The sequence below is a fragment of the Penicillium canescens genome (genome assembly GCF_028828765.1).
Source record: "Penicillium canescens strain IBT 15451 chromosome Unknown utg000006l_segment0_segment0, whole genome shotgun sequence".
Taxonomy (NCBI): Eukaryota; Fungi; Ascomycota; class Eurotiomycetes; order Eurotiales; family Aspergillaceae; genus Penicillium; species Penicillium canescens.
Window position 1 is genome coordinate 2,932,572 of NW_026703968.1, and position 19,203 is coordinate 2,951,774.

Genomic DNA, 19,203 nt, shown 5'->3' on the forward strand with positions numbered 1-19,203 from the left:
TTAACTACCTCAGATATATATTAGGGCGTGACCCAGCCGCTTTCTAGACTGCTCCATCGCCTCTTCAGCCTGCCTTACAGTTGTCTTTTCTTTTATCAAAACCATTCGTCACTCCTTATCTTGTCATTCTTTTGAAACATGTTGCCGTTCATTAGTGTCTTCTATTTATTTCTCGGTGCCACAGCAGCCCGAAAGGCGTTCTCTCATCGCCATCACCATGCAGTTGAGGAAGGCAGCCCTCTGTTGCCTAGCCTTGCAATATCACTTGAACTTGTCGATTATCAGTTGACCTGGCACGATGAATTCGAATATCATCCATACAGCTTGCCCTCGTCTGAGAAGTGGGTCTTTGACCTAGGGACCAAGTACCCAACTGTTGACGCTCCCCAAAATTGGGGAAATAATGAGGCTGAGATATACACAAACTCCCCTGCAAATACACATGTCACTCCTTTCGGTACTCTTGCAATCACACCACGTTTGTCATCCAACGGTACATGGACGTCTGCGCGAATTGAAACTCGACGCTCAGACTTTGCAGCTCCACCAGGTGGTAAACTCTATATTGAGAGCAGGCTGAGAACGGGCTGTGCTCCCAGTGACAGACAACAAGGGATCTGGCCTGCATTCTGGGCTCTAGGAACTGACTTTAGACCAAGCTATTCTGGTTGGCCTAATGTGTCGGAGTGGGATATCTTGGAAGTTGTGAACGGCTTGCCAACGGTGTATAGTACACTTCATTGTGGGTATGCACCAGGAGGGCCCTGCAACGAATATAATGGGATTGGAAATGGTGGTGTGGCATGGACGGGCTGTGACTGGCATACTGTTGGCTTTCAGGTTGACCGACGTACGGCTGCTGGAAAACATATGGGGAAAAACACGTGGAAAAAGGAAACATTGTCATGGTATCTTGATGGAAAGAAAACCTTTGAGATATCAGGGTCCAGATTCAATGATTCGGCTACGTGGGAGGCAATTGCACACAAGGGCCACTTCTTGCTGCTTAACGTTGCCGTGGGTGGGAATTGGCCTGGTCAACCCAATGCCACTACTCTGGATGGCGAGGCTGTTCAGATGGAGGTTGATTATATTAGGGTGTGGAATTCGTACTGAGGGGCGGGCAGAGGTTGTCCCGACTGTCTGTTTCGGCCACTCCCCCAGAGCCTATTAAGAGGTGAACTGGCGCTTCCTTGGCCAGACACTGCTTAATAGATTTTTTTGCGTCGCTATACATATTCTTTCTGTTTCTCTCTTCTCTTGTACCCGTTATTAATAATTCTTCTTCCATTCTGAAGAGCATCTTTCTATCGAAGACAATGCATTCTCTGCCTACCACTAGTGATAGGACTATTATCTGTTAACCTCACCCTAAATTGACTTGCAAATCGCAATACTCTGAAATCATAATCCAGGACATAATCATATGGACGAATGCCGAAAAGAGACCCGTTCGCGGGTTCCGGCTCAACGGGACCCAAGAATTTTCTGACTAAATCTTGGGTCCCGCACGCGCAGGGAGATCATGATCAGTTTAGTCTCCAAGATCGATAGTCATTCCTCGCACTTGGACTCAGTCTATATGAGCACAAAAATCATCATGCCGTCTCTTGAACCCAAAAATCATCAGAGTAATTTACCTTTTTCAAATAAAGGAGGTGCTGAGGAAGAACGGCGAGGTAGGTATACTTACACTTCCGGCAAGCACCACCACATTATCAACCTGCACCGGTCCATTGATCGTGAGGCGCATATATAGTCGAATCAAGCCCACTAGGATTATCCAAGACATAAAAAGAGTCTCGACTATAACGATCAGGCTGGTTCGATCCGTCGCAGAGATCGCATACGGGGCGTTCGAGTTCATGATGTGGGCGGATCGAATGGCACGGCTACTAATGCAGCACTAATGTATACTACTCTGCCCCGGCTAACCGCAGTACATTAGAGGTAGGCTCGTTCTTGTGTCTACACTGGAAATTTGCAGCTCACTCTAGAAGAGTATCACTTTAGAGAAAGCGAAACACCCGTCGCTGGGCCACGGGTAATAATTGTCTTTGGCCACAGGCGGTGTGGAACCCTAACCTACTGTTGAAGCTGGAAGCCATAATTCTTCGTTATACCCTGGATCTACTTAGCCTATTGGATTGTGCTTCTCGATAGGCAATATCGCTACAAAGCAAGCGGGAGCTTCGAAAAATCGAAGTCGCTTGTTCAGACATCCAGAGCAACTCTGCCTGGTTAGACGCCGGTTGGAAAGATTGAACAGAATCTGCCATTGCGCCGAGGGTTTTGACCCATTCCATTGACAGATGATGACTCGGTAGTAACGGCGGTGCGCAGTAGCCGGAAGTCTCGGCTGCGTTTCACTTCCGAATCCCGAATAATTTCCTCAGCCTCCTTAACGGGGCCTTACGAACCAAACTTTATATTTCACCGAAGGAACGCAGTTAGCGTAGCATTTGTGGAACAATAACTTATTTTACTATTGTCTTTATACGCACGTTAGCTTGACCGGCTAGTCAGTTCCACTCATAAATTCCGCGTTTTCTGCAGACAGCAGGGCGCAATACTAGAAACTCTATGTTAGAGCTCCACATGGCTTGATCCCACCGAATGTGGCGGGAAGGTTTGAATACCAGCACTTTAATTTAACTAAAGCAACCTGTCAGCTCCAATCAAAGCTGCAACTCCACAAGTGCATTTATATAGGTTTCACATTGATCTGGGATAGCGGGGTAAATAAATACAGAGCAACGCGGTTAACTTGGTCAGGAATTATACCTCCCTCACTCAATATCATTGTCTCTCAAACTTGGACGAATAATTCAGTTCAAAAAAAATTATAAAAACGGACTTTGCTGCTCTGGTTATCTCTCCGGCTTTTTTTCCACCCCGCTGAATTTGTTTTGTACGGCCTAGCAGGTACTCAATTCTGATGGATTATGAAACCAACGGGCAACTTATAGCCCGGATACTCGGGACGCTTTCTCCGACTCTTATTGTCGACTCACCGGTGAGTATGGCACGCTCATTGTTTATTTCCTAAATCTGAACGGCGTTATAAGGGTCTACTTGGGTGCTTTCGCGGCTTTGTCTTCCGATACACAGAAATCGAACGACAGATCCTCTTCAGCTCGCCATCATCCGAGGAAGGGGCAGCTACCATGGACGTGGAAGGAGAAATGTCTATAGAACCTTGTCAACAAAGTTCTTCGCTTGATATCACCCCCTTTATAGCTGAAGCTGCATCAAGCCCTGTTGTAGTTGGTCCGGAACAATGCACTTGTTTCCCTTCCACTCCAGAGGCATTAGACACAACCAGCTTGTCGATGGTTGCTTCCAAATTGCCTTCGTCCGTTTCCTCTCGGCCAGACAGGGTGATTGAAACTGGCTTTACTGATGCGGCCTATGCTCCTCTGGAGAAAGATACGAATGCGGCGGCTTTCTTCAGGGCCAGATTGGGATCTCGAAATTCAAGGACAACTTATCTAGCCCGAGCGCTCCAGGGTTTAATCAGTGCCATGGAACTTGATGGAGCAAGGTACGCGAACCTTTGGTCCACAGGGGAAAGGATTTTCTCCGGCAGCGGTACAGGTCCAGTGGCTCGCTTTCAGCGACTGTTCCATGGTTTTCTTCGGGTGAAGCGTGGCCGCGATGATTATGCTGTGCCAGTCGCCTCTGTCACATATTCTTGGAACATGATCTTGAACAGTTGGCCACCTCTGACCTTCTCCGCTTATCCCGTGGCCGTGGCAGAAAGTCTGCAGCTCTGTCTTTGCAGGCAGCGAGCATATCAGCCTCCATAAACGCTGTGAAAGCCGATCGTAAGGCTGGCCAACGATACATGCAAATTCTCATGGATGCTGGCCCTGGGCTATTGCTCATGCTCGGTAGCCAGGTAAACACAGTGTAAGTGTGTTAGTATGCCTTCCATACGTTTGCAAGAAACTGACTAGATTGAAATAGGTGGGAGAGAAAACTAAGTAAGGGAGACGTATCACTTCTATTGGAGTACCTCAGGTTGCAGCAGCCTGGAATTCTGGAGAAAGCTTGCTCACTAGATAAGGTGGCCACAGCATTGATTCTTCGGGGTTTCATAGCATATGGCTGGACATATAAGGAACTTTCAGAACGCCCGTCCAGAGTGATAAACCGACTGCGCTCGTACATTGATATTACAGAACTAGCATTACGACATGATATAGATGCAATCACTCCTCATTTCCCCCTGGTTGCACATTATCCCGCCCACCAGCTATGATGGGGATAAGCTGACTCCGGGTATCGCGCGGCTAAATTGCTTAGACCCTGCATCCTGTGAGGCTCACGAAACACACCTGCACCTGTTTCAGCTAAACGTAGCTGACACTCCAATGCAGATAGGCACGATGATATCACGAAGGTGATCGCTGATAATTCACGAGAGGTGATGTCTCACTGCTGCGACGCTACTTAGGAGATAATACCTTCCCCTGCTATTGACGACACGGACGATCGGAGTTCATGCGCATAGATGCACAACCATACCATGGTATGCTGCTCTGCGTGTTGTTGAGAAGTTCGAAAAATTTCTATAATGCTCCACATGACGCCCAAACGGCTGGTATACGTCGCGTGATCATGACTCCGGATCTACTCCACGGGTGTATATCTGGAAGTATACAGTGGCTTCAGTATTTGCCCCTCGGGGATATACCAAGGAGAAGGAAGTGAAGGATATAAGGACAGCCATTCATGTACTTGGTTTATTTCTTCGTTTTCAAACATTGTTGCTTGTGTTCACTTTTGGACTACTGTGACTCAATTCCACGGGCCAGCTGCAGTCTGGTAGACTGCCGGCTAGGCATTTTTCTTAACTATTGGACAAAAGTGAGTTGTATGCCAGACTGTAGGTGAACAACGCGTTCGCTTCATTCTAACACGCTCCGCTTTCGACCATCGATCCAACCAAATCCAAGAAGACGTATTACCTTGAGCCAACCAGAATGTCAGATATTTTCATTTTTCTAGAGCCCCCTTGTTACTATGTCCTATATCCCTACGGGAACACTCATAGTATTGTGAATTCTTACGCACTGTCCGCAGTATTTCGCGGCCGCGTAGGATTCTGATGACATGCTCCTGGTTAGCATGACAAGGGCGATGATGTATAGGCGGGCCTGTTCCAAGGGCACCACCGCCATTCTCGGATCCTTTAACTTTGGGACTTCCTCTTTATTGTTGTCATTCCAAAGAAGAGCGGTTGCTCCTTTCTATACGGAATACATGGAATGATATACAACCACGCTTACATTTCTCATGTTGAGGCTTCATTGCTAATCACAGCCTTTATTCTAGTAATATGTACCAGAAATAGTTCTTCAAGATAGTTGGCCACTGTTCCTTCACCGCAATGTAGTGCTCCTGCCGATGTAATCCTGCTAAATTGAACGCTCTGTTCGCCGGTATCTCAGCTTCCTGGCGGCACAGACACGATGCACATAGTCTCACCTCCAGGATGACGATCATGTACTTTTAGACCGGCACGGAAGCGGTGCTGGCGTCAAGCGGTCTATGCGAGATACTAAGAGATCATTGTGATTTCTCCTCTGGGCCAAAAGTTTGAACCTCCTGATATGCTGTCCCTTGGATCGATGCTGGGATTCCAATCGCCGGTCCACAATCAAGCACAGTATTCTCTGCCATTTACTGTTTTGAATCATTTCACTGCTGTTTATTACGAGATACATGCCAAAAAATTGCGTATGTCGACATCAAGAGATTTAAACCGGTGGGTGGATGTCATCTGAATTCAGCTTGCATGAACCATTCCATTTCCAAATTGTACATTGCCTCAATCCGGCGGAAAACTCTCTGGGTGTGTTTCGGTAGCAAGAGAAATCGGTCTTTTAGATCTTCGAGGCGCAGTATTGGCAAAGAAGCTTGGTGTTTGAAGTTTCGTTTTGGCTGCGCTCGGCGGCTCTCTGACTTTGGGAGTCTATCCTCGAGGAACTTTAAAAAGTGGCGAAGCTTCTCCACGCTCGAAAATCCACGGATACAGGGAGAGAATGTAGTCGCGACGCGGTTCATTCGGAGGAGAGATTCACGATTCTGTGAAAGACGGTGGACAGCAACGCGGCGGATGCCAGAAACCAATCCTTGCCATTTTTGTATGGTGTTAGAGGCTTGACGGCAAGAGCGACACTGTGTCTGGTCCCAATGGCTATTGAATTTGTGAATACAGTATCTTTCTAGGGCTTACCCTATCTATCCAACGATGGTCCATCCGATTACGGAATTGGTGGATAAGATGTTGCGCAAGTTTTGGCTTCTTCAAATACTCTCACAGTACTCGAATCCTAGACCCTAGCGGCGCGAAGAGGTGCCTGCACGTTGTGAGTGACCTTGCGGACACAGCAATTCCCTTCCAAGTACGCTATAGCAACAGAGTCCTCATTGCCTGTTAGTTTCCGTGGCTCACTATTTGTTAGCTAATATTTACTGTCATGGTGAAACTGGTGACAAATACTATACACCGTATCTGGGATGTCATCAGAGCCTCGAGGAAGTGCATGCACGCACAAGAGAAGACATACTAGACGAATTGCCTACCGATGACTACATTTGTCGATTTTCAACGTCGTGATACTGTGCACCTCAAGGATTGAGCAACAACCATGAGGCCATGAACTGGTCCTAGACGACAAGAAATGAAATCCTCAGAATAAAACAGAAACTTGTAGGCGGCCTGAGTACAAGTATAAAGATTGAGTAGGCCGACTCGGATGATGTTAGGCACGCATCAGAAATCGGGGGCGAGTACTTGCTGGGCTACGCGTGAATTTAGACTGATGCAGGTACGGTTCTGTGATGCAGGTTCCAGCGACGACCCGCGGGACAGTAGACTAAGGAGGTTCTATTTGTGGCCCAGAGAAGAAATTTGCAGGACTGCAAAGGTCTAGGCGTGACCCACAAGCCGAAACATAATGGCCGGTATTTCTATGAGTGTATAGAGAATGAAAATGGGTTAGGGTGATATACCCAATAGCGAAAGACGGCCGAGAGAACAGACAAGAATGCAACCGAAGGAGTGAATCTCATTGTGGATATCTTGGACTTTTAGGGTTACCAGAATACATGAATCTTTGAGAGGTTTTTTTTGTAGAAAGGATCAGATGGTCAGGAGATATATAGGTGGAACCGTTGCATTTATACCTATTCTGCAATTTTCGACAGCACCTACACAGACCCACGTTGCTTTCTTCGGCTTTGGTTATATCTAGCGGTCGTTAGTCTTCAGTTAGTGTATTCGATTGGAGGCGCATTTGCCCTTTAAAATATCGTACCGATCCAGAGGAGCACGGGAGGGTGAAACACGGAAGAGTGAGAGATAACCCAAAACACAATGCAAAATGCGATAAATTACAGCTCCGGATCTCAATAGCCGTGACTCATTTGGACACGATATTAAGCCTGTGCAGATCCATCAACATTCAGGAAAATCGACAGGCAGCGCCACCGACTATCACCCCAACATGCGTGGGACTTTCGTTCTTTCTCTGCTTTCGGCGCTGGGCGCCTCAGCTTCGCTCCTCAAGTCTAACCTCAAAACTAACGTCGACGTGCTGGCGCTTGACTATTCTTTCAACCCCGTTAAGGCATCGTACTGGACTGGATACCCTCATCACCGACGTACCCCATTCGCCGTCTCGCCAGATGGAGAATCCGCATACATCGCGTACCTTGATTCTAGTGCGACAGATGTACACGTCCAGCAATTGGACCCTGGCACCTTCAAAGCCACCGGAACCACCGTCACCGTTAGCGGCGGAAAGGAAGGTATGCTAGCCCTAGCTCTCTCGCACCTGAACAAATCCATCAACTAACGCCAACCCAGCCGGCGGTCTCGTCGCCCACAACGATGGCTTTGCCCTCCTAACCAACGAGATCATGCCCTCAGGAACAACCAACGCCCCACCAAGCGACACCCCAGTCCCAGTCCTGTACCGCTACACCAGCGGCAAGCAGACCTTCAAGACCTGGCTGGGTGGACCAGATGTGCACACCTCAGATGGATTTTCGGCGTCCCCGGACCTAAACGGCGACCTGGTCTACTCCGAAACAGCAGGCCTTTACGGCGCCTACTTCGTGGTAACCGACTACTCAGGCGACGCCTCAGGCCACTTCGGCGATAGCATCGAATACGTCTCAACAAACGGAACCCTGGTAACCATCGCCGGCGCCTCCAGCTCCTGGGGCTGCAGCCACAACACGGGTCTTGCTTTCGAGGCCGCGGACACAGCGCCCTTCGCTAGTATCTGCGCCGAAGACCAGGGCGCTATCTGGCTCAATACCAAGACTCAGGGTATGAGCACCGACGGCGTCAAGATCTCGAACGAGAATACCACCAATGGTGCCGGTGGTGAGGCTATGGGCGGTATGTCTGGTAGTTACAGTGCGCTTGCGCGTTTTGCTGAGACTACGAAGTATATCTTTGCTTGGGTGTCGCGTGGCGCGATGGATGTTACTGAGAATGCGTGGATGGGGAGTGGATATACGAATGTGCAGAACCGGACGAATGGGCGCAATGTTGCTATTTCGTTGTTCTCGGATAAGTATACTAAGGTTGGTGACCAGGCTACCTCTGTTGTTGGTACTGAGGATGGTGATAGCCAGGTAAATTGGGTGACGAGTGGATCGAATGATTGCTCGAATGCGCATGTTGCTACCTTTGGTAGTGCCAATGCTCTTGTTTCTTGGGAAGAGATCTCGAATCCTACTTGTGATTTTATTGCTATGGGATGCCGGGGTACTTTTGCTGGTACTTTCTTCCAGCAGGTTGATTCGACTGGTGCGAAGGTTGGTGAGGCCATTTCTAGTGAGGATGTTTATGTTGCTGGTGATATGGTGGCTATGTCTGATGGCCGCGTTTGCTGGCCTTATGTTAGTATGACTTGGGATTTGTCGCAGGCTGTTGATGACTCTTCTTCGTCGGGCACTAATAAGATTAGTGTTGCTTGTTTGAGTCTTGGGGTGGTTGATACTTCTTCTGCTGCCACTACTGCTGCTGCCACTACTGCTGCTGCCACTACTGCTGCTGCCACTACTGCTGCTGCCACTACTGCTGCTGCCACTACTGCTGCTGCTGCCACTACTACTGCTGCTGCCACTACTGCTGCTGCTGCCACTACTGCTGCTGCTGCCACTACTGCTGCTGGTGCCACTACTGCTGCTGCTGCCACTACTGCTGCTGGTGCCACTGCTACTGCCTCCGTTGACGCCTCTTCCAACGTCGCTTCTGGCACCTCCTCTGACGACTCAGCTAGCGCCTCTATCGAGGTCGCTTCTACTGCGGCTCCTGCTGCCCCATCTGCTGCTGTTCCTGCCGCCTCCGGTGATTCATCTCGTACTTCCTCAGATGCTTCACCCAAAGTCTCGTCAGTTGCCTCGTCCGAAGCTTCAAACGCCTCTGCTATCGTTTCTGCTGCCGCTTCCGCTGCTCCTGTTGTCCCCGCCGCCTCTGGCAGCGCCGATACTGGCTTTGAAGATGCCGTCCACTCCGCCATTCCCACTGGAATTCCTGCAGACAAATTATCCGATGAGGCTGCATTCTCTGCCTGTGCTGGAGTTCCTAAAGCCCATCATGGGAATCTCGGTCATCACATCCATCACGGCCACCGCAGTCACCACACCAGCTTGCTGCCTGACTTTTAGAGGAAGGTTTTGGGTGCGTAGGTAGATATATGCTGTTTTGTGTGAGGTGCAATTGGTGGTGGTTTCGCTGTTAGGGGACGAATTTAGGAAAAGAATTTGTTAAGATTTACGATGTCTCCTAATAGAAGAAGATTGAAGCCTGCAAGTAGTCTATTCCAGAGAGGTGTTTTACGTCTGGTCTCTTTCTCAATGAGAAAGAGACCCTATTTAAATGGAAAGGTTTCTCCTGAACTATACTCTTTTTGAGCAAGGATTCACGCTGACTGATGTCGCGATTTGTCCTGTATCCGGCCAATTGGAGAAGTCAATGACTCTGTATTTCTATTACACCTATTTCTCGCTAACGTATTTCACATGCGAGCCGCCCACCCAAGCGAGCCGCCCACTGCAAAACACCATAGTAAAAGCGATATATTACAGCTTTATATCTCAACAACCATGGCCTATATGTATTTTTCATTTTAGTATAATGCTTTTAAGGTGGTATCTAGCCTTTTAGGGGGCTTGGAGGATTTCTACGACTTCGTGATTGGAATATGGCGGAAGTCTCCGAAATTGCGTTCGGTATGGAAGCAATCGGACTTCATCAAGACTCGATGATATTGTTGGTATAAGGGTCGGAAAGCATATTTTGGAACTCTTCACCAGTCCGGGTGAGCCCTTACCGGAAGAGATTTCTCGGAGGCGCGGTTTGAGTGATGATCCGATATTGCAAGACCTTTCGAATAGACATGAGGGTTTGGAAAGACGTCTCCGGGCCGCTATAAAACAATTAGGACATGATGAAGTACTAGTGACACGCGAAATGATTACGAGAAGATACCGGCTAGAGTTCAGTGTGGTGAATAGGACGGCGTTAAAACACTGGGGGCACTGACTAAATACAAACAAATCCACGCAATAAACCAGAATTCCCCTGTGAAGTACGAATTTAGGACTTTCGTTGAATACGGATCAAGTGACACAGCAGCTCCTGGGTGGATCTTAATCAGGGTCTCACGTATACATAGGTGAATAGTATATCGGAATCAAAAGATCACTATCCAAGACAACTATGGTCGACCTTGGATACAAGACGTAGCGCGGGGAAGCACAAGAAAGGTAGCTTCCTTGCGTGCAGGGATCCCACTGATAGTATTTCCAATTTTACCTGGATGCTTCATGTATATTCCTGACAGTCTATTCTCGCCTTGTGTGGTAGCCTGTGAGGGCACTCGAAACAATGATAGCATAAGGCTTTGTGCACATACGTCTTTAGTCAAACATCAGTAGCCATTCAAAGTCACCCCGCACGTATCATGATTTACAACTGAGATTGTACCAGAACATGCGGGATCATTCGCAAATCCATTCCACAAAAAATATTCTATGCTTTTCTTACTGTAATCACTCAGAAGGTTTTAAGCTTCTGTTACATGCGGTAGTTCCCTTCCAATTTCAACTCGTTGTACTATGCAAGCTGGGAAAGTAAGACATAGCACAATGAAGAATATACAATCCTTCACCCTCTTGCGTCGTCCAAGAACCATGGTAGATTGAGTCTGGGAGGGAGGTTACAGTCGTTCAGTACGCAAGTCAGTCGACCCCGAGATGATTCCAGAGCCTGCTCGAAGAAGCGCAGCCGAGACAGCTGCTTGTCGTGGCGAAGCTGAAGACCGTCCCTCGCTTTAAGCAGGTGTGTGCTAGCCTCTTTCAATATCTGATTGCTCTGCTCTAGCTTCTGGCCATCGATGTGTTTGGACACGCACGACTCCCATAGGCGTCGATAGAGTCCGACAATTCGACTGCTGGAAAGGCGAACTTGGGATCGTCGCGTTCGAGGTCTGTTAGCATCTTCAAAATAGGTTGAAAGGGCTCTGTCGCCAAGGTATGTCTTGTGTCTGCTTCCTGTTGCGAGGGAGAGAGCTGTGGCGGTCAGCAAGAGCAATGGAAGCTGAGCCGCTTTACTTACCAGTGGTGGGACATGATCAGAAGCCTCCTGCGAATTCTTTTTTCAGAAACGATTGGCAATGCAGTGGGCTGTTGTTCTCCTTCTTTTTCCTGGTCTGGCGTACTGTTAGGGGCATCCATCTTGATCGCAGGGGAACGAGTATCTGGGCAATAGCATGTCCACTAATTCTTGGAGGCTTTTATAGACTAGAAGACATCGGTGGCTAGGTATCTCAGTCTCATTTCACCATGAAAGTTAATCAGCGTAGTCAGCTTTTCAATCTCAGCACTCTGTTAGCAGTCCGTTCAATGATGGTGGTGGTGATCAATCTCGTGGTGTTGATGGTTGGTGAATGTGCCTCATATTAGTGGCTTCCGGTGATGAACGGTCCAGGAGATATATATTCAATCAAAACGCATTTTCCACATTCGTTGGAGAGCTCGGAAATCCAAACGCAAACAGAGTGAAATCTAGAGGACCGAAAAAGAAAATTGTAAAAACCAGGTATCTATCTCAACCATGATCACAAGTTCAGAAGTTGACTCCCGTCAACAAGGACGGCCAAGCTTCAACGGGTTGACGGGTTGAGTACACGTGCCCGCGCGACCACGGCCTGACGCTTTCCGCAGCCTAGACGGGCAGAACCACACACAGCTCAGACAATCAACACTCAAGCAAGGCCAGAAAATTTTCATGTTCCTTGGATGAAAATGTAAGCGCTCTTGGTGAAATCAAAGAACGAACAGCTTCCATTGCCTCAGTATTAGGACCGTAGATTCAACAGTGAGCCAACGTTTCTTAACCGACTCACTTTGACTAATTCTCAACATGACCCTAGCATTTTTAGTCGGTGGGCATCTAACATGACACCAAAAATTCGGCTGCAAATAGTTGCGGTAGAACGAAGGCATAGGTTGCAACAGACCTCACTTAGGATAGGCATCGTGTCCAGCGTTTGCTACCTAGCAGAGCACGTACGCGACAGGAGCCAAGAAATCTATAAATACGTCTTCTCCCTCCAGCAATTTGTTCTATAATTCTATCGCTTGCTGCGCAAAGTCGAGCAGGCCTTCGGTTCGAGGCACCTGATAAGTTCTTCCCTTTGACCTACTGGAATTTCCACTGTACTGACATCTATACTGTAATTACGTTGTGGACTGATAAGCTAGAAAGTGCATATGAGAATGAGATTCCCATCAGCCCCATGCCAGCCGATCAAAAAAGGAGATTTGGGTTAGCTGGTCAAAGTATGCGAACATCTGTCCACCATAGCAGCGGACCACTGTCCCGCCCCTGAATATATCGACGCAAAAGGGGAATTCCTATACAGGTATGTAGATTTCAGCGCGACCCTTTCCGAGACTGGACTGACTTCAGAGACGATATGAAACAACCGGATCCTTGCATTCCATCCAATGCACGACGCGCAAAGCCACGGAGCCCTTTCCCGTGTCTCCTTTCAGAACATGTGAGTCCTGCATTGTCTCGCCGATCGACAAGCTAATGGTGGACAGGAAACCGTTGACCGCGCCCTAATGTGAGTCCGAACCAGCGGCGCCGTCAGTGCTCCGCGCAAAGTCATGGCTTATACACCATTTCTGGCCCTGCCACATCAAACCATGCAGCATGTCCTATGTGAAATACTGCAAATCAAAGGCGCGGGCCAACAACAGGACGCATAAGCTTCAAGACGTTCGTTGTCCACGACGAGGTATGTGGAATATCGCTCCTTCTGCTGCGCCGGGTCCGATAATATGTGCCGAGTCTGTGCCTCAAACACAAACACTGCTGATCTCTTTGCCGTTGTAGGAGCAGTCCACCGCCAACCGCGAAAGTCTTGTGTCGAGTTACCTATTCCGGCCGAGTCAGACAAGACCAAGGGGCCGACGCGCCATCGCGTCTTCCCCCTCCTCACCGCCTTCACACTGAACGGTGGAGTGCCTCAACCTCTCGCCGCCTACGAGCAGCAGTTTCCCAATACGACTGTACAATTTCTTGTCACACGTGAGTTCGTCATGCACCTTTGCCGTCCTGTGAACTTGTTGGTTCATCCATCGCGGCTTCTGAAGCGACAGCCAGAGAGTGCGACGAACTTGGATTCAACATCATGTCAACATGGCATATCGGTGACTGCATTGCCGAACTGAATTGGCGGTGGTCTAGTTGGTAAGCTGGTATGATGACGATCCTAATTGACCATCGGACAAGCATACACTCGGATTCTTCACGAACGGCATAAAGTACAACACCATGTCCAACTGGATCAACACTTGCTGACTCGGGTCTCACCACAGGAAGACACCCTCAGATCCCATCACTCGAATGCAAGCGAGCAAATCTCTTATCTACTCGACCTTCCCTACACCAATACCATGGTGTGCTCTGTTTTTCCACATGACTTCTGGTGGCATCGACGAGTCGCTACCTCAACCATCTCCCAGTCGATTTGGTCCATCAGATCATGCGTTGGTATGCCTACCTGATGTAGACCCAACAGAGCTCATAGCAGTGTCTGTCTCTCGGCATTCGAACACCCACAGGGGATAGCCTACTTGCGGCTTGGCTCCCCGACGTCCAGTGGGTGGCCATCGTTGTTCTTGGATGGCGTCTAGCGTCTTTTGAGCCTGAAACCCCTAAGAAACCGGGAGAAGCCAACGCAGCCAATGCTTTGTCTAGCTAGAGCCATATTTTCGTACTGGCGAGGTTGTTAGTCGAGACTGCTTGCATGGAGAAGGTGAGGCAAAAATCCCGTCATTTCTAGCCAAATCAACTAACAATAGCCATGTCAGCTTCGAATCGATGGACAAGACCGAGGATGGCCAAACGATTGAGAGGACCCATGACCCAAGAACTACGTCTGATAGAGTCATCTTGATTCCTCTTCCTCTCCGGGTTGCTGAGCTTTTGGACATCTACGGGCGAGCGGGAACCACTCGGACATACACGGAGCTGCATGCTATCAGGATTGTTTGCTTTTCCCTGTTAGATAGAAGCTTGGTGATTTCATTCCTAAGCCTGTGTTTTTCTATCCAAGCCCGAGCACTACGTGCAAAGCCCATACACCTTGAATGTCAGAGCAGCTGGAGGTCAGTCAAGTTATCCAGTATCGTTCGTCCATTGAGGCCGTCGTCTAACATATCGCAATTGGAGGCGCAAGCACGTCTTGCCAGCAAATCACCGATTCCTCTACGTCTCTGAGCTCACTGTGCTTTGACCATCTATGATGTATTTCTCCGCGCCCAAGACGAGATCTGGCATATCACTGTTGAGCAATTCACCGTGAAGGTGGGTTTGATGTCTGTAACAGCACCACAAGAGCCCTCGGGTTGTAGGACCTCTGAATGTCCCGTACAGCCTAACTGAATTATCTACCCCAATAAGCGCTCATGTTACGTTTGCTTGGGGAGGATTTGAGCGGATGCCTGCTAGGGTCACACGTAACACTCCTGTAGAAATATCACCAGGTCCCGAGCGCTGATCGTGGAGAGTGCCTTTACCGGTTCTGATTCCAGATGGCTTGTTGGGCCCCGATCGGAATTCAGTCATGCTATATCAGCAGCGGAGCATGATTTATCGCATGTAGTGGGGAATAAGCGTAACAGAAGGTAACGACCGTTTCTTCGTCGCTGTAGTGGACTTCTACGAAAGACTGGTTCAATTTACTGGCGGGATATTATTCACAGAGTTGCGACGGCTCCTACATGTAGAAGGAGCGGATCAGATATTCCAGAGCCAAAGCTACCAATGACATGTTAACCTCGAGAGAAAGAAACTCTCACTCTCGCAATCGCTCTATGATGTAGGCATTCTAGTGTAGAATAGGTTCGAGTGACTAGCAATAGTCATCTCAAGCAATTTCTTTGGCGACGCAAGAAACTGAGCCTATCACATAAGCATCTTGAATTGAACCCATGATCAGATTTTCTAGACACATCGCATGGGTCTACACTTCGTATTTCTGATCTTGAGTGTACAGTATATTGCGTGATCAGAGTTGCACAATTCTTGAATTGGATCATCTCAATTGAGTTGGAGGCCGTAGTCAAGACGTGACCAACAGGGATCAAAATTGCTTTGCAGAATCAAAAAAAAAAAGGAATTGAAATTTCTATGATGTAGGGGACATGGCAAGAGACCGCGTTGCCTCTGTGAGACGGTGACCAGCGCTCCCTTCACCGCCCGACCATTCACCACATCAACATCAAACATCAACATCAAACATCAACATCAAACATCAACATCAAACATCAACATCAACCATCAACATCAAACATCAACGCGCATCAACACATCAACTCTCAACTCTCAACACATCAACATCAAACATCAAACATCAAACATCAAACATCAAACATCAAACATCAAACATCAAACATCAACATCAAACATCAACATCAAACATCAACATCAATCATCAACATCAAACATCAACGCGCATCAACACATCAACACATCAACACTGTTGAGATAGGTAGTTGTAATATTCTTGTTAGGGTTACTATCAAAAGTGGGAAACCCCTCTATTTAAAGGGGACTGATACAGACACCCCCCTTTGGATGCTAACACCCCCCTGCCTGAATTTACTCACCGCCTTTCTCGCCGCTTTCGTGCCGCCGCACTATATTCTCTAGCAGCATCAATCGTCAAGTAATGCTACACAATAGGTACCTACGATTACTATGTAAACCCCTAGTAAAAATAAGTCACCCCAGTAGCTTCGTACTGAAGGAAAATAATTGATGTTTACATCTCCAAATCTCGCATGTTTTGACACCCATTTCTCGCGCATTTTACGATGGCTTCCTTACATCTCAGCTCGCCGTCTGATCCTGAGCCTGAAGCTATTCCCGAGTCCCCGCCGACGCTGCCAAGCCTTTTTGACGCGCCGCCAAGCCTCCATGACGCTATTCCCGAGCCCTCGCCGCCGATACCAAGCCTCCATACCTTCCCGCTACCCCCTCTCGATCCGCAGTACGATACGCCTGAGCAAGGAATCGCCGCGATCAATGCTTTCGCCCGCCAGCATGGATATGCAGTCTCTATACTCCGCTCAAAGCTCACCAAGAAGGGGGTGAAAAAGACAGTCCGTCTATGCTGTGATCGAGGTCGTACTCTTCGAGCGCGGCCTGATGATGGCCCTGAGCGAAAGCGACAGACTACTTCAATAGCAATTGATTGCCCTTTTGGGATATCTCTACGGCTTCAAGAAAGCCAATGGAAGCTTACCGTGGAGAACCAGCACCATAATCATGAACCCTCGCCTACGTCTACTCATATCGCTCACCGGCAACATGAGCTCTCTAAAAAAGCGCCTGAAATTGAGAAGCAGCTTGCGCAGGGCGTTTCTACGCGTCATATCCTCACTAGCATTCGAAAGGAGGATCAGGCTTCATGTCTTACGGCCCGAGACGTCTACAACCTTCGGAGGAAGCTTCATATTGAATTCCTTGCTGGCCGTACGCCGCTTCAAGCTCTCTTGATAGAGCTTCCGCGCGATGGCGAATGGATCTTTAAGCATGAGGTAGATGATGAGAATCACGTCACTGCCTTATTTTGTATGCATAAATCGAGTATTGCGATGCTTAGGACCAATTCATGGGTTATTTCAATGGATTCTACATACAAAACTAATAGATACGGCCTTCCCTTGCTCGATATCATTGGCTTTGCTGCTACTGGATCAAGCTTTTACGTCGGCTTCGCCTTCATGAAGGATGAGAAGCAGGATAGCTACGAAGTGATACTCAGCTGTCTTGCGGAAGCATTCGAGTCCCTTACCCTCGATCTACCTCGGACGATCCTAACCGATAAAGAAGAAGCGCTAATGAAGGCTATCAAGCTCATTTTTCCTGATACAAAACATATGATTTGTCTCTGGCATATCAACATGAATATCATGAAGAAAGCTCGTCCGATTCTCGCTGAGCAGCTCGCAAAAGCTCGGCAGGAGGCTGAAGATCTACTGAATCCTTCCTCGGCTTCTTCACACGATCGGACGAAGGCAGATAGAGACCGAGAGCTTCGAGAAATGGTCGATAAAGCGTGGAAGATGATGCTGAAGCGGTGGATACGTATTGTCTACGCAATCACTACGGAAGAGAGACAGGAGAGATGGAAACAGCTTCAAGAATGCTACAAAGAGCCAATTTTTGCGCCTTTACTCGATTACCTACGGAGTGAATGGCTAGACGACTGCCCCGAGTATTTCCTTCATGAATACACGTCCGAATACCTTCATCTTAACGAAATCTCGACATCTCGGACCGAAGGAGCTCACTGGCTGCTTAAGCAGGACCTTCAAGTCTCAACAAATGATCTACTGGTTGTTCTCCGCACCTTTGAGAATGCTGTAAAGCTTCAATTCAAGAAGGTCACCGATACGATCGAGAATGATAAGATCAGGAGGTCTACCGATACCCGCTGGAAGCAGCTATTTCGGCTAGTTGTTGGACGAATTTCGGCTAAGGCGATAGAGCATACCAAAGACGTCTACAAGCGCTATCTCCCAGCAAGCGATGAGAAGCCGCCAATTCCTCCATTTTGTCGCTGTAATTCGCTGAATACGGCAGGGTTTCCATGCATTCATCTTATCATGCAGTACGAAGAAGAGGAGAAGAGCTTTGAGCCTGAGTTATTTCATCAACACTGGCATTTATACAGTGTATTTGCACCTCCTATTAACCCACTACTTCTACTCCAGGATCCTCTCCAAGTGCGCCGGCGAGGGCGCCCCCGAGGCGCTAGGAACTTCATCGGCGGCGGCGGAAGCACCCAAGCAAGCACCCAAGCAAGCACCGAAGACACCTCCACCCAGCGAGACCCCTCCGGCTTCGAGCTCATGCTATCTCAGGAAGGCCGACGGGGCCGTGGACGCGGCCGAGGACGTGGCAGAGGACGTGGAGGGACACAACAGGCATCGCAGGGAGATAACAGGGTGGGAATAGCTTCATGCACGGCCCAGGAAGCTCATACGGCATCGCCAGCGAGCAATCCTGCTTCGCCGAGCATAGGAATAGCTTCATATACGGCCCAGCGCGAGGATTCCTGGCCCGACCGCCTCAGGAAGCGTCGGGGAGCTCCATAAATGACTGATACAATGCAAATTACTCAATTTCTTCACAATTCTCATGCAATTTATCAAGAAATTTGACCCAGAATAGCTGGATTCCTTCATTTCTACAGAGTTTTCGAAAACAGCATCTATTTCCTATTCGGGACTAGTGCCATGCAGTTGACATGGTCGATTGTACAGTACGAAGGTGACTTAATTTTGCTAGGGGGCTGTATAGTAAATGGAAGTACCTCGAATCGATGGTGCCAGCAGGAAATACTGCCGGCAGAAAAAAAGTTGATGCCTGAGGGTCCAGGCAGGGGGGTGTTAGCATCCAAAGGGGGGTGTCTGTATCAGTCCCCTATTTAAATGTACATCGCTAGTCTTGCCACACAAGCTTTGACCACCGTGATACTCAACAAACACATCAACACATCAACACATCAACACATCAACACATCAACACATCAACACATCAACACATCAACACATCAACTCTCAACTCTCAACTCTCAACACATCAAA

The 19,203-nt window shown here is 48.4% G+C and overlaps 2 protein-coding genes across 2 annotated transcripts; both read left to right on the forward strand.

Annotated features, from left to right (window-relative positions):
• Positions 1 to 138: 138 nt before the first annotated feature.
• N7446_010046 (glycoside hydrolase family 16 protein) lies at positions 139 to 1,116 on the forward strand (the record flags this gene model as incomplete). Its single annotated transcript, XM_058518791.1, has 1 exon — positions 139 to 1,116. One exon carries the CDS (start codon positions 139 to 141, stop codon positions 1,114 to 1,116), a length of 978 nt encoding a protein of 325 aa, XP_058369579.1.
• A 6,401-nt stretch (positions 1,117 to 7,517) lies between these two features.
• On the forward strand, positions 7,518 to 9,696 carry N7446_010047 (uncharacterized protein; the record flags this gene model as incomplete). The annotated part of the gene is made up of 2 exons (XM_058518792.1): positions 7,518 to 7,821; positions 7,880 to 9,696. The coding sequence occupies 2 exons, from the start codon at positions 7,518 to 7,520 to the stop codon at positions 9,694 to 9,696; spliced, it is 2,121 nt and encodes a 706-aa protein (XP_058369580.1).
• Positions 9,697 to 19,203: the final 9,507 nt, after the last annotated feature.